This window comes from Bombina bombina, chromosome 6, assembly GCF_027579735.1.
Source record: "Bombina bombina isolate aBomBom1 chromosome 6, aBomBom1.pri, whole genome shotgun sequence".
NCBI classification, from domain to species: Eukaryota; Metazoa; Chordata; class Amphibia; order Anura; family Bombinatoridae; genus Bombina; species Bombina bombina.
The window spans coordinates 884,682,945-884,692,790 of record NC_069504.1 but is presented as its reverse complement, the minus strand read 5'-3'; the positions used below and the strand labels follow the sequence as shown (position 1 = coordinate 884,692,790).

At 35.4% G+C, this 9,846-nt stretch overlaps 1 protein-coding gene across 1 annotated transcript; it reads right to left on the bottom strand.

Moving 5' to 3' along the window:
- Window positions 1–201: 201 nt before the first annotated feature.
- TMEM256 (transmembrane protein 256) lies at window positions 202–9,346 on the bottom strand. The gene is made up of 4 exons (XM_053716151.1): window positions 9,248–9,346; window positions 5,146–5,183; window positions 991–1,071; window positions 202–648 (listed from the first exon to the last, which is right to left on the bottom strand). Exons 1-4 carry the CDS (start codon window positions 9,327–9,329, stop codon window positions 505–507), a joined length of 345 nt encoding a protein of 114 aa, XP_053572126.1. The 5' UTR covers window positions 9,330–9,346; the 3' UTR covers window positions 202–504.
- Window positions 9,347–9,846: the final 500 nt, after the last annotated feature.

The window sequence follows — 9,846 nt, the reverse complement described above, 5'->3', positions numbered from 1 at the left end:
AAGCAGGAATGTAGAAAGTAACAGCTGCAGTTATTACTAGGAAGGCATCGGTATGTAGTGACCCTGTTAAAATGCAGGGCTCAACTGATCTAGCCCCAAATATTTGTTTTCTATCAGAATTGTATCTAAACTCTAGTTACATGGCCAAACAAGAAAGAAACAGCAGGGTTTTTTTTTATCAAAGCACACACACACAATCTGTACAATAAAACCAAGCATTGTAAAGCATTTTTTATATAGTTCGTTTCACTTTACATTTTTTTACAAAGTTAGAAAAATCACCAAAAAGTAATTACATAGAAGCAAGAGGCAAAAATTGGCCAAGGAATGGTAAAAAAAAAATAAAGCTGAGGACTGAAAAAGCAATGAATAATGTACTTTAGCATCCAAAAAATTATATTCTCATTTACGCTGATAATTTTTGTATCCATTTCACCATCCACGAAATACAACAAACCTGAGCTTACATGGAAAGTCCGACACCTGTTACAGAAAACAAAAATGTCAAAGTGCCATAGCAGCCCAACCCAAAATAAGGAGTGTTCCCCCATAGGGTGCAGCTTTGGTAAGAGTGGGGTCTCCAGTCAAAGCATGGTAATAAAATGTTCCGCAGAAGAGAACCATTCCAGATGTTAGGAAAGATCCAGCCTGTTAAATAAACAGAGGAAATGTGATTTAAGGAACTAACAGATGACTGTATCAGGATGTACAGATATTTTTAATACAATATTGTTTTCACTGAGCGTAGACACATTTAATAGTCAAACATTCACAAATCAAGATACCGCCTAAATCTCATACAGTGCAACTAATTTAATATGTTTAGTATGTTATCATTTTTAATGCAAAAACACAATAGTCTCTGTAAGAACCATATAGCAATAAATATTGTTGCTAGAAAGATAATTAAGCAGGAGAAAACAGATTCATAACTCTTCAGTCACTCAAATTCTGAGGGACACATTGCCCACACTTCTACCATACACATACCAAGTGTGGGCGTCTGCAATGTGGTACTGCCAATAATGCCAGGCTGTGCAGGAAGTGGTACTGGTTCCCTGTTGCAAATAGCTGAGGAAACAAAAAAGGACATTTAGGCATGACTAAGGGCTGTGTTAGGCACAAACTTTTTGTATACTTGGCCCTATGGAATAAAGGCCCTTTAACCCTTCGAGTGCCAAGCCATTTCCCACCTGGGTGCTAAGCTGGTTTGGTTTTGAGCTTTTTTTTAAAAAAAAATAATCAGCTAATGGGTGAAAATCAGTTAGTAAACATGGTTACTGATCAGTTGATTATTTCACCTGTGTTCCAGTTAAGATACAATGAATATCTAGTCTGCTAAGAGTTCTAAGGACTGGATTTGGAAAACACAACTATAAGTGGTGTAGTTTTGTCAAGACAGATATATGATAGCAAATGTACAGATTAAATTTGCATAGGCATTTTATATTAAAATAGTCGTTCAAATGCTTACACATTTTTATTAAATGACCTTACTAATTATGCTTTCTATATGGCAGTATAAAGATTCAATGCTACAGCCAAAATCACTATACAACAAATAGTTATGGTATTTGACAGAAAAAAAAGTTGCTGTGTAGAGTATTTATTAGCTTTTATTATTTATTTTACCCCCTTTTTCTGTAATTCAAGTTTAAAATTAAGGGTTTTACAATTCTGAAAACCAAAAGTGCACGTCAGGCTTCTCAAGCCTAACCCTGCACAAAGTCTGTCCCTAATTGGCTTTAGAAAAGATCTAAAAAAAAAAAAAAAAAAAAAAAAAACACAAGAGTCATTGTGGCTAGCTGTATCTACTGCAGTAGTAAGTCTGGATTTCCTCCTCCAAATAAGATAAGTGGTGAGTGGAGTTTGGCTATTTAAAAACAGTTGCAGTAAACAAGGGGATAATGCATTCCAAACATTTTCAATCTGCAGAAAATCTTGTAATTTAATTACACAGTTTACTGTCCCTTTAACTCCCATATGTGATGACGACATCTTTAGTAACGGGCCATTTTACCTGGAAATTGAATTTCAAGTTATGATGTTCTGAGAACAGGCACAAATGAAAATGTACTATTAAAATAACTAAATTGATTCTGTAGACAAGAAAAGGGGCAAGAAACAATCTAGAGCTTAAAACATCATAATTTCCTAATTTATTTGATTACTTGAATGTTCGGCAATACTTTTCTATCAATTCTGGTACCACTGTTGTCTTGTTTTTATAGATATGTAATAGTATTGACTTTATAAAGTTCCCTCACAGGATTGTTTTAAGGACTTCAACATCTATACTCTACACCAGTGCTTTCCAAACTGTGTGTCGTGACACAGTGTATCGGTGGCGTGGCAGTGTGTAGGTGTGTCCCTGCTTCAGCACAATTTATTTTTAATTTACATTTTTAAAAACATTTTTTTTTTGGTTTCAGACTTTTCGCCTGCCTGCTACGCATACCACATGGTTGAGTTGACACATGATTGATACCTAGTGGGTCACAGATCATCTTAACCTATTGGCGCAGCTCAGTGGGAACTGAAACTATTCCCATTGGTGGCTTGGGCGGCACATTGGCTCCTGACTGCACGTGTAGTCTCCTCAATCGGCTCGTGACTGCACGTGTAGTCAGTGAGTGGGACAGCAGTGTGTTTGCAGCACGAGCAATAGCCAGTCAGACTCACAGAGCTCTGAGGGCGGCAGCTTAAACGCTAAGCTGAAGTCAGTGATTTCTGTTTTTTTGTTGCAGCTAGCTCCCAGTAGTGCATTGCTGTTCCTGCTCTTGGTATATGGATAGAAAGTGGAAGCTTAAAACTGCAAGTATCTTTATCTAATATTCTACAAAATATTCAGAAACTGTTCACCCCATCAACCTCATGCATCCCATTAAAATAGTAAGTAGCTATTGGTGTTAAAGGGACACTGAACCCAAATTTTTTATTTTGTGATTCAGATAGAGCATGCAATTTTAAGCAACATTCTAATTTACTCCTATTATCAATTTTTCTTCGATCTCTTGCTATCTTTATATGAAAAAGAAAGAATCTAAGCTTTTTTTGGTTCAGAACTCTGGACAGCAATTTTTGATTGGTGGATGAATTTATCCACCAATCAGCAAGGACAACCTAGGTTGTTCACCAAAAATGGGCCGGCATAAAACGTACATTCTTGCATTTCAAATAAAGATACCAAGAGAATAAAGAACATTTGATAATAGGAGTAAATTAGAAAGTTGCTTAAAAATTCATGCTCTATCTGAATCACAAAAGAAAAAAAATTGGGTTCAGTGTCCCTTTAAACTTTTTTTAAATTCTTGAATATACTGTACATACTATTACTTGTAAATACATTTAGTTAGTTTAACCTCCTGTTTGCTAGTACAACTGAATTACTGTGTCGCGAAATGATGTAGGTCTAAAAAGTGCGTCAGCAACATGAAAAGGTCTTAAAGCTCTGTTCTACACAATGTTATCTTGATAGTGTCACTTCTTGGGTGATCTAATAACTAACAACGTATCAAGAAAAAAAACTTCTTAATTATGAACCATTTAAAGTATTTGTAATATACTATTATACTATTTGATGTCATTTTTTATAACCAGGTTTTTTTCTTCCTTCTTTATTGTGGAAAAAGCGGTTAAAGTTCAATTAAAAAATATATCATCATAATTTGCTGATATTTCCCTTGTAAACTAAGTTATTAAACTTAGAAATGGCCTAAGATTTTATGCTTACAACTTCACACTTTAAAGCTAGCCACGTAAACCCAAACAACATATCTTGGAGGACTGGACTGGGGCCACTTGAACTGGTGTAATGTGACAACCCCTGGTACTCAAAGGGACAGTCAGCACTAAAATTGTTATTGTTTAAAAAGTTAGATAACTCCTTAACTACCTATTCCCAGCTTTGCACAATCAACATTGTTATATTAATAGACTTCCCGGAGACAGAATTTTTTTTTCACTTTCTGCAATGAAATTTTTTTTGTGAAAATTTTTCTGCAGGTCATTTTTAAATAAAATAAAATTGTAAATTAGTCAGTTACACTAAAGCACCAGATCAATTGCAATGTGTTGGTTAACTGGAGAATAAAGCAATATTTAAAAGTTTTATAATCTAGTGCAGTAGTTGAAAATTGCATTGCATATTAGCTGCAGACAAAAAAAGGAATTGTAAAATGTCTCTTGAATTAATTTGTTTCCTTTTCTCTTAGTCCAACATAGAAATGTAGTAATAAAAAAGGTGCATTGCTCATACGAACAGCTTACATTCAGAGAAAAACAGCTTTGCAGACTGTGAAAAGCTAACGAACGAGCTTGCAAAAATCTCAGAGCCAGACAACAATCAATGCACTGTTGCTTTGTAGCACTACTGCATATTTGACTGTTGTCTTCAAACAACACTTTGCTCTGGATGTACTGTGTTAAGGAAAACTTACACAATGCAGCCAGAGAACAGCTCTGTTGCAGCACTGAAAAGTTAAAGTGCTAACAGTTCCTGTTCTTTCTGCAGACATGCTGCATTTTCTGTGATGACATCTCAGATCACTCTATATTCTGCCTTGGGGATAGACTTCTTAACTTTTAAACCTCTAAATGTCTGCCTGTTTCTAAGCCACTACAGACAGCCTCTTATCACATGCTTTTTTATTTGCCCTTTACAACAGGAGACTGCTAGTTCATGTGAGCCATATGGATAAAATTGTGTTCACGCCCGAGGAGTTATTTAAGAGTCAGCACAACACAGTACTAAATGCAAGTCAATAGATAAATAATGTCATGTGATCAGGGGGCTGCCAGAAGATGCTTAGATACAAGGTAATCACAGAGGTAAACAGTATATTAATATAACTGTGTTGGTTGTGCAAAACTGGGGAAAGGGTAATAAAGGGATTATCTAGTTTTTAAAACAATAACAATTCTGGTGTAGACTGTCCCTTTAATTAAGAGCTTTTGGATAATATAGTGTTGTCATATTTCTAATTGTGGTTTAATGCAACAACACAAAATTTATATTACTCAAGTACAGAAACCAGGAATGTTCAAGCTTTTTCCCATATTGAGAAGAATCTGGAATTACTTTTCTTTTTGGTTGCTATTTTATGTATTCGTTTAAATATAAATACATAAACAAATCTAAGTTACCTCTTTAAGATAATCATCTATATCACTGCGTCTTAGTCCTGTAGAAGACATAAACAGATAGATTTAGTAAAAACATTCAACACAAAATCAAAGTGATCTACATATACAAGTAGACTGGGGGAAAAAACACCACCACCCTGTCTTTATTAGAAGTATAGTGTTCTCCACAGAATAGAATTATGAAGTAGCCAGGTGGGGGCAGTGTAATACTTTGCAATATTATAACATTTTCTGTTATCCAAAGAACAAATTAATTGCATTAACATAAATGATACTTTTAAGCAACAAACATTGAAAGCTAATTTTACCTTAATATTGGCTTAAATTTTAGCCAGGTGGTCAATAAAATCAGCCCAGTGGTGTGCCCACACACTGGGGAGAAAACTAAAGTAGAATAAAAATAATAATTCTCACCACAAATTAAAAGGAACATAAACCCCAAATGTGACTTTCACGATTCAGACAGAGAATACAATTTTAAACAAATTTCCAATTTCTTTCTATTATCAATTTCTTTGTTTTCTTTTCATCCTTTGTTGAAAAGAAGTGATGCAAGTTCAGGAGTGTGCAGGTGTCTGCAGCTTTATATGGCAGCAGTTTTGCAACAATATTATTTTAACTAAAGCACTAGGTGGCAGCACTATTTCCTGTCATGTAGTGCTTCAGGCATGTGCACGCTACCTACCTAGGTATCTCTTCAACAAAGAATAACATGAACAAAGTAAAATTGATAAAAGTAGTAATTTGGAGACTTTTTAAAAAAAAAAAAAAAAATATTCTCTATCTGAATAAGAAAAGTTTTGAGTTTCATGTCCTTTTAACAGATACATCCATATTTTTTAGGATTTATATTTCCTTTTTGTGTATGTACAATATTTTGTGATCATTATTTTATGTTGTGGCCAATGGTTTAAAAATATTTTTGCAATTTTGTAGGACCACCCTCTTGTTAAAGGGACATGAAACCCAATTTTTTTTTTCTTTCGTGATTTAGACAGAACATGCAATATTAAACAACTTTCCAATTTACTTCTATTATTTAATTTGCCTCCTTTTCTTGTTATACTTTGCTGAAAGGTTTATCTAAGAAAGTTCAGGAGCAGCAAAGAACCTAGGTTCTACCTGCTGATTGGTTACTGAATATACCGATTGGCATTGGCTCACTCATGTGTTCAGTTAGAATCCAGTAGTGCATTGATGCTCCTTCAACAAATTATACCAAGAGAATGGCGCAAATTTGATAATAGAAGTAAATTGGAAAGTTGTTTAAAATTGCATGTTCTACCTAAATCATAAGACATTTTTTGGGTTTCATGTCCCTTTAAGGTATTGCAGGTCTGTGCTGCTATCTGCCTATGCTTTTAGATGTGTAAATTGGTCAACAACTTCGCAATCATGATGTTTCTTTTTAATGCGTTTGATGTTCCAATACATTTTGATGATGAAAAGTAAAAGTAATGCCAATCACAATGTAGTTTGTAGCTGGTTTATAAGACTATGCACTTGTGGTATTGGCATATAACCATTTCCATTCCAAAATTCTGCCATGTATCATTCTACATCCAATGACAAGTCACCTGTGCAAAGTATTTGTTTATCGTATCAGCCATATTGCAAACCGGTAAAAAAAAAAAAAATTATATAAATCTTTTTTTAAGAATGATTAGCAGGTTTAGATCACATATCGAGAAGATAGCTCAATGGTTTCTCTGTAAACGCACATCTTACTAGTTGCTTACTGACTATACAAACTTGACAGGGGAGATTAGAGCTCTGGAAATATTTAAGCGTTTATATTCTCAGCCACCTATAAATGAGGAGTTGATATTTTACCCACAGGGAAGCTTAATCTACTGTACTCCTACACTTTAATACCTGATGGCCAGTAACAATAATCAATTCATAAATATAGAAATGATGTGCACCAAAATAGCAACATCAAATGTATGTTAACCAGCATACAAAGCTCCTCCATGCCAAAGCCCATGGGTATAAATCTGTGAACAGAAACATATCAGTTGCTCTCCTTTCAGTCTATTAAATAAATATTAAGCAGTAAATACTTTATATACATAAGGATGCATTCAAAGCAAAAAATTAGCCAAAGAATATAAATAGTGAAGAAATAAGTGTAAACATTTAGTCTACATGAATTTCTATAAAGTAATAGGCTCTGTCATGTTTGAACCTAGGATTTCTACTTATCTCTCTCTCCTCGAGGACAATTACAGACAGATATAAGCCTGGCAATAAAAGTGTGCTAACAAAACTGCGCAGAATAAAGAATTGTTAAAGTAGTTATAGGATCACAGCCTTGTTTGCAAACTATTGTATTGCCCGTTTTATATCAGTCCATAATTGTCATCAACAGGAGAGATAAGTAGAATATCTAGTTTCCAACATGGTGGCTGGCACCCATTACTTCATATAAACTCAATGGAATTTAAAGGGCCAATATAGTAGAAACATTAGTTAGAGTACGTAATTTTAAAACTAGCAACCCTGCATCTCTACGTGTTTAAACTTTGCAAAAGTACCACTCGAGACCAACAAAAAAATACTGGTCCAGACAGTATACGCCAAAACAAATATTGGCTATTTAAATAAAGCTTTTGATGTAGATGTTTGCCATATACATGCATTCACTGTTTTGCTGCTAAAGCTAGTAAAAATGAGAAAAAAAAACATGTAGGGCTGGCAAGTTTGATTAGCAGTAGTTTCTAATTGGGACCAATAATGTTTTGTGGGTCACACCCAGTACTTTAACTATACATTTAACTGAATATGTCATTGTAAGGTAAAATCTTAGTTTAGCGTTCTAAATTATTTTCTCAGCCATATGTGCGTGTGGTGCTAGTTGACCCTTTCAAGGCTGTGTGGGGTTTTGTCTATCCCTTTAAGACTGTGTGACCAGGTGCTATACTGCCCTTTAAGTTTAAGCTGTGATGTGTGAGCATTATTTTCTCAGGAATTTGTACAGTTGTCACTGATAGGGCTGCTTTAAAGGGACAGTCTAGGCCAAAATAAACTTTCATGATTCAGATAGAGCATGTAATTTTAAACAATTTTCCAATTTACTTTTATCACCAATTTTGCTTTGTTCTCTTGGTATTCGTAGTTGAAAGCTTAACCTAGGAGGTTCATATGCTAATTTCTTAGACCTTGAAGCCCACCTCTTTCAGATTGCATTTTAACAGTTTTTCACCACTAGAGGGTGTTAGTTCACGTATTTCATATAGATAACACTGTGCTCGTGCACGAGAAGTTATCTGGGAGCAGGCACTGATTGGCTAGACTGCAAGTCTGTCAAAAGAACCGAAAAAGGGGCAGTTTGCAGAGGCTTAGATACAAGATAATCACATAACCAACACAGTATATTATAACTGTGTTGGTTATGCAAAACTGGGAAATGGGTAATAAAGGGATTATCTATCTTTTAAAACAATAAAAATTCTGGTGTAGACTGTCCCTTTAAGTGTGTGTGCGCACAGTAAACAGTTACAAATGTAAAAAAAAAGCTGTAGGCTGAGGGTTTGATACAATGTATCCATGTAGGTGAGCAGAACTGGCAGGCTGTGGATGGAAAGTCTATGGGAAAACAGGGACTTTACACCCCAAAATATGGCACCCCTTATTGTTCCTGGAGACACAAACACTGCAGCACTGTTGGCAGCCCTCATCTGAACCCCCACGCCAATTTTTGTAGGAAAAATAATGAAATATAGCTAAGAAAATAATTTAGAACGCTAAACCCAGATTTTACCCATTGTAATTCAGTGTTTGGCCGACCTACAGTTGCCTCCCAAACTGTATTTTACCAGTATGGTCTGTATTTTTAGATAAGGTCAATGAAGACAATAAAAACTAAATATAAAATAAAACCTTCTGGGTTTGGGGATCTAATTGTAAATGATGATTTTAAATAAGCATTCATTTCTGCGTTCCTGTGCATAATTCGTTCTGGCTGCTATGTGCTAATTGGCGTGGCTGGTGTGGATTTTTCCCCTCCCAAAAAGTGACAACCGAAAAAATTCAACAATTCTACTGATTTCCCAACACACACCGCGTGTAATAGAAGTCCTCCTAACCCTACTTTTCTCACCGTGTGCCCCATAAGCCCCTGCTATCACAGCCAAAGCCCCTGATACGGCTCCGACACGCCCCCACAACTTTGAACGCGCCATCTTTACTCATACAAAACCCTTCAATAATTATTTATAACCTCTCTTGTCAGCTAATCATATCTCTCTACTGCAAGAATAGCGGCCAATCAGCTCGTGAGAAACATTCCACCGCTGGGAAGTTAGACACCAGACCATATGTGAAACGTAGTGTCAATCAAAGAGGAGGAGGAAGTGCATTAAAATATCCAATAGCTGATCTCTAACTCTACAACTTGTACTTTCTACCCTGACAACGGCTGCAATAAATAAATAAATGGCAATATAAACTACCACCAGCAGCTCTTATTCTGGGCACTTTGATTTATGTGATACTATTCAGTTCGTGTTAACCAGTGTAATAAACACACACACCAGGTGATAGGAAATAGATCTGAAGCAAGCGCCAAAGATAAATATTTCTTCAAACACAACCGTATTTAACTCATTGGATACCAAGAGCGCCCGCGTTCCTAGTAACAGCTAGCGGCTGCTAAAACCACAAGTATAAATTATTTATATCGGTTTGCAGATTGTATAG

What these genes read in the sequence shown, in the direction of transcription:
- TMEM256 (XM_053716151.1), bottom strand. Translation starts at nt 9,329, where the DNA reads ATGGCGCGTTCAAAGTTGTGGGGGCGTGTCGGAGCCGTATCAGGGGCT. An exon ending in AGGGGCTTATGGGGCACACG is followed by an intron (nt 5,184 to 9,247) that starts GTGAGAAAAGTA and finishes TGTCTTCTACAG; the next exon opens with GACTAAGACGCAGTGATATA. An exon ending in TAGATGATTATCTTAAAGAG is followed by an intron (nt 1,072 to 5,145) that starts GTAACTTAGATT and finishes TTGTTTCCTCAG; the next exon opens with CTATTTGCAACAGGGAACCA.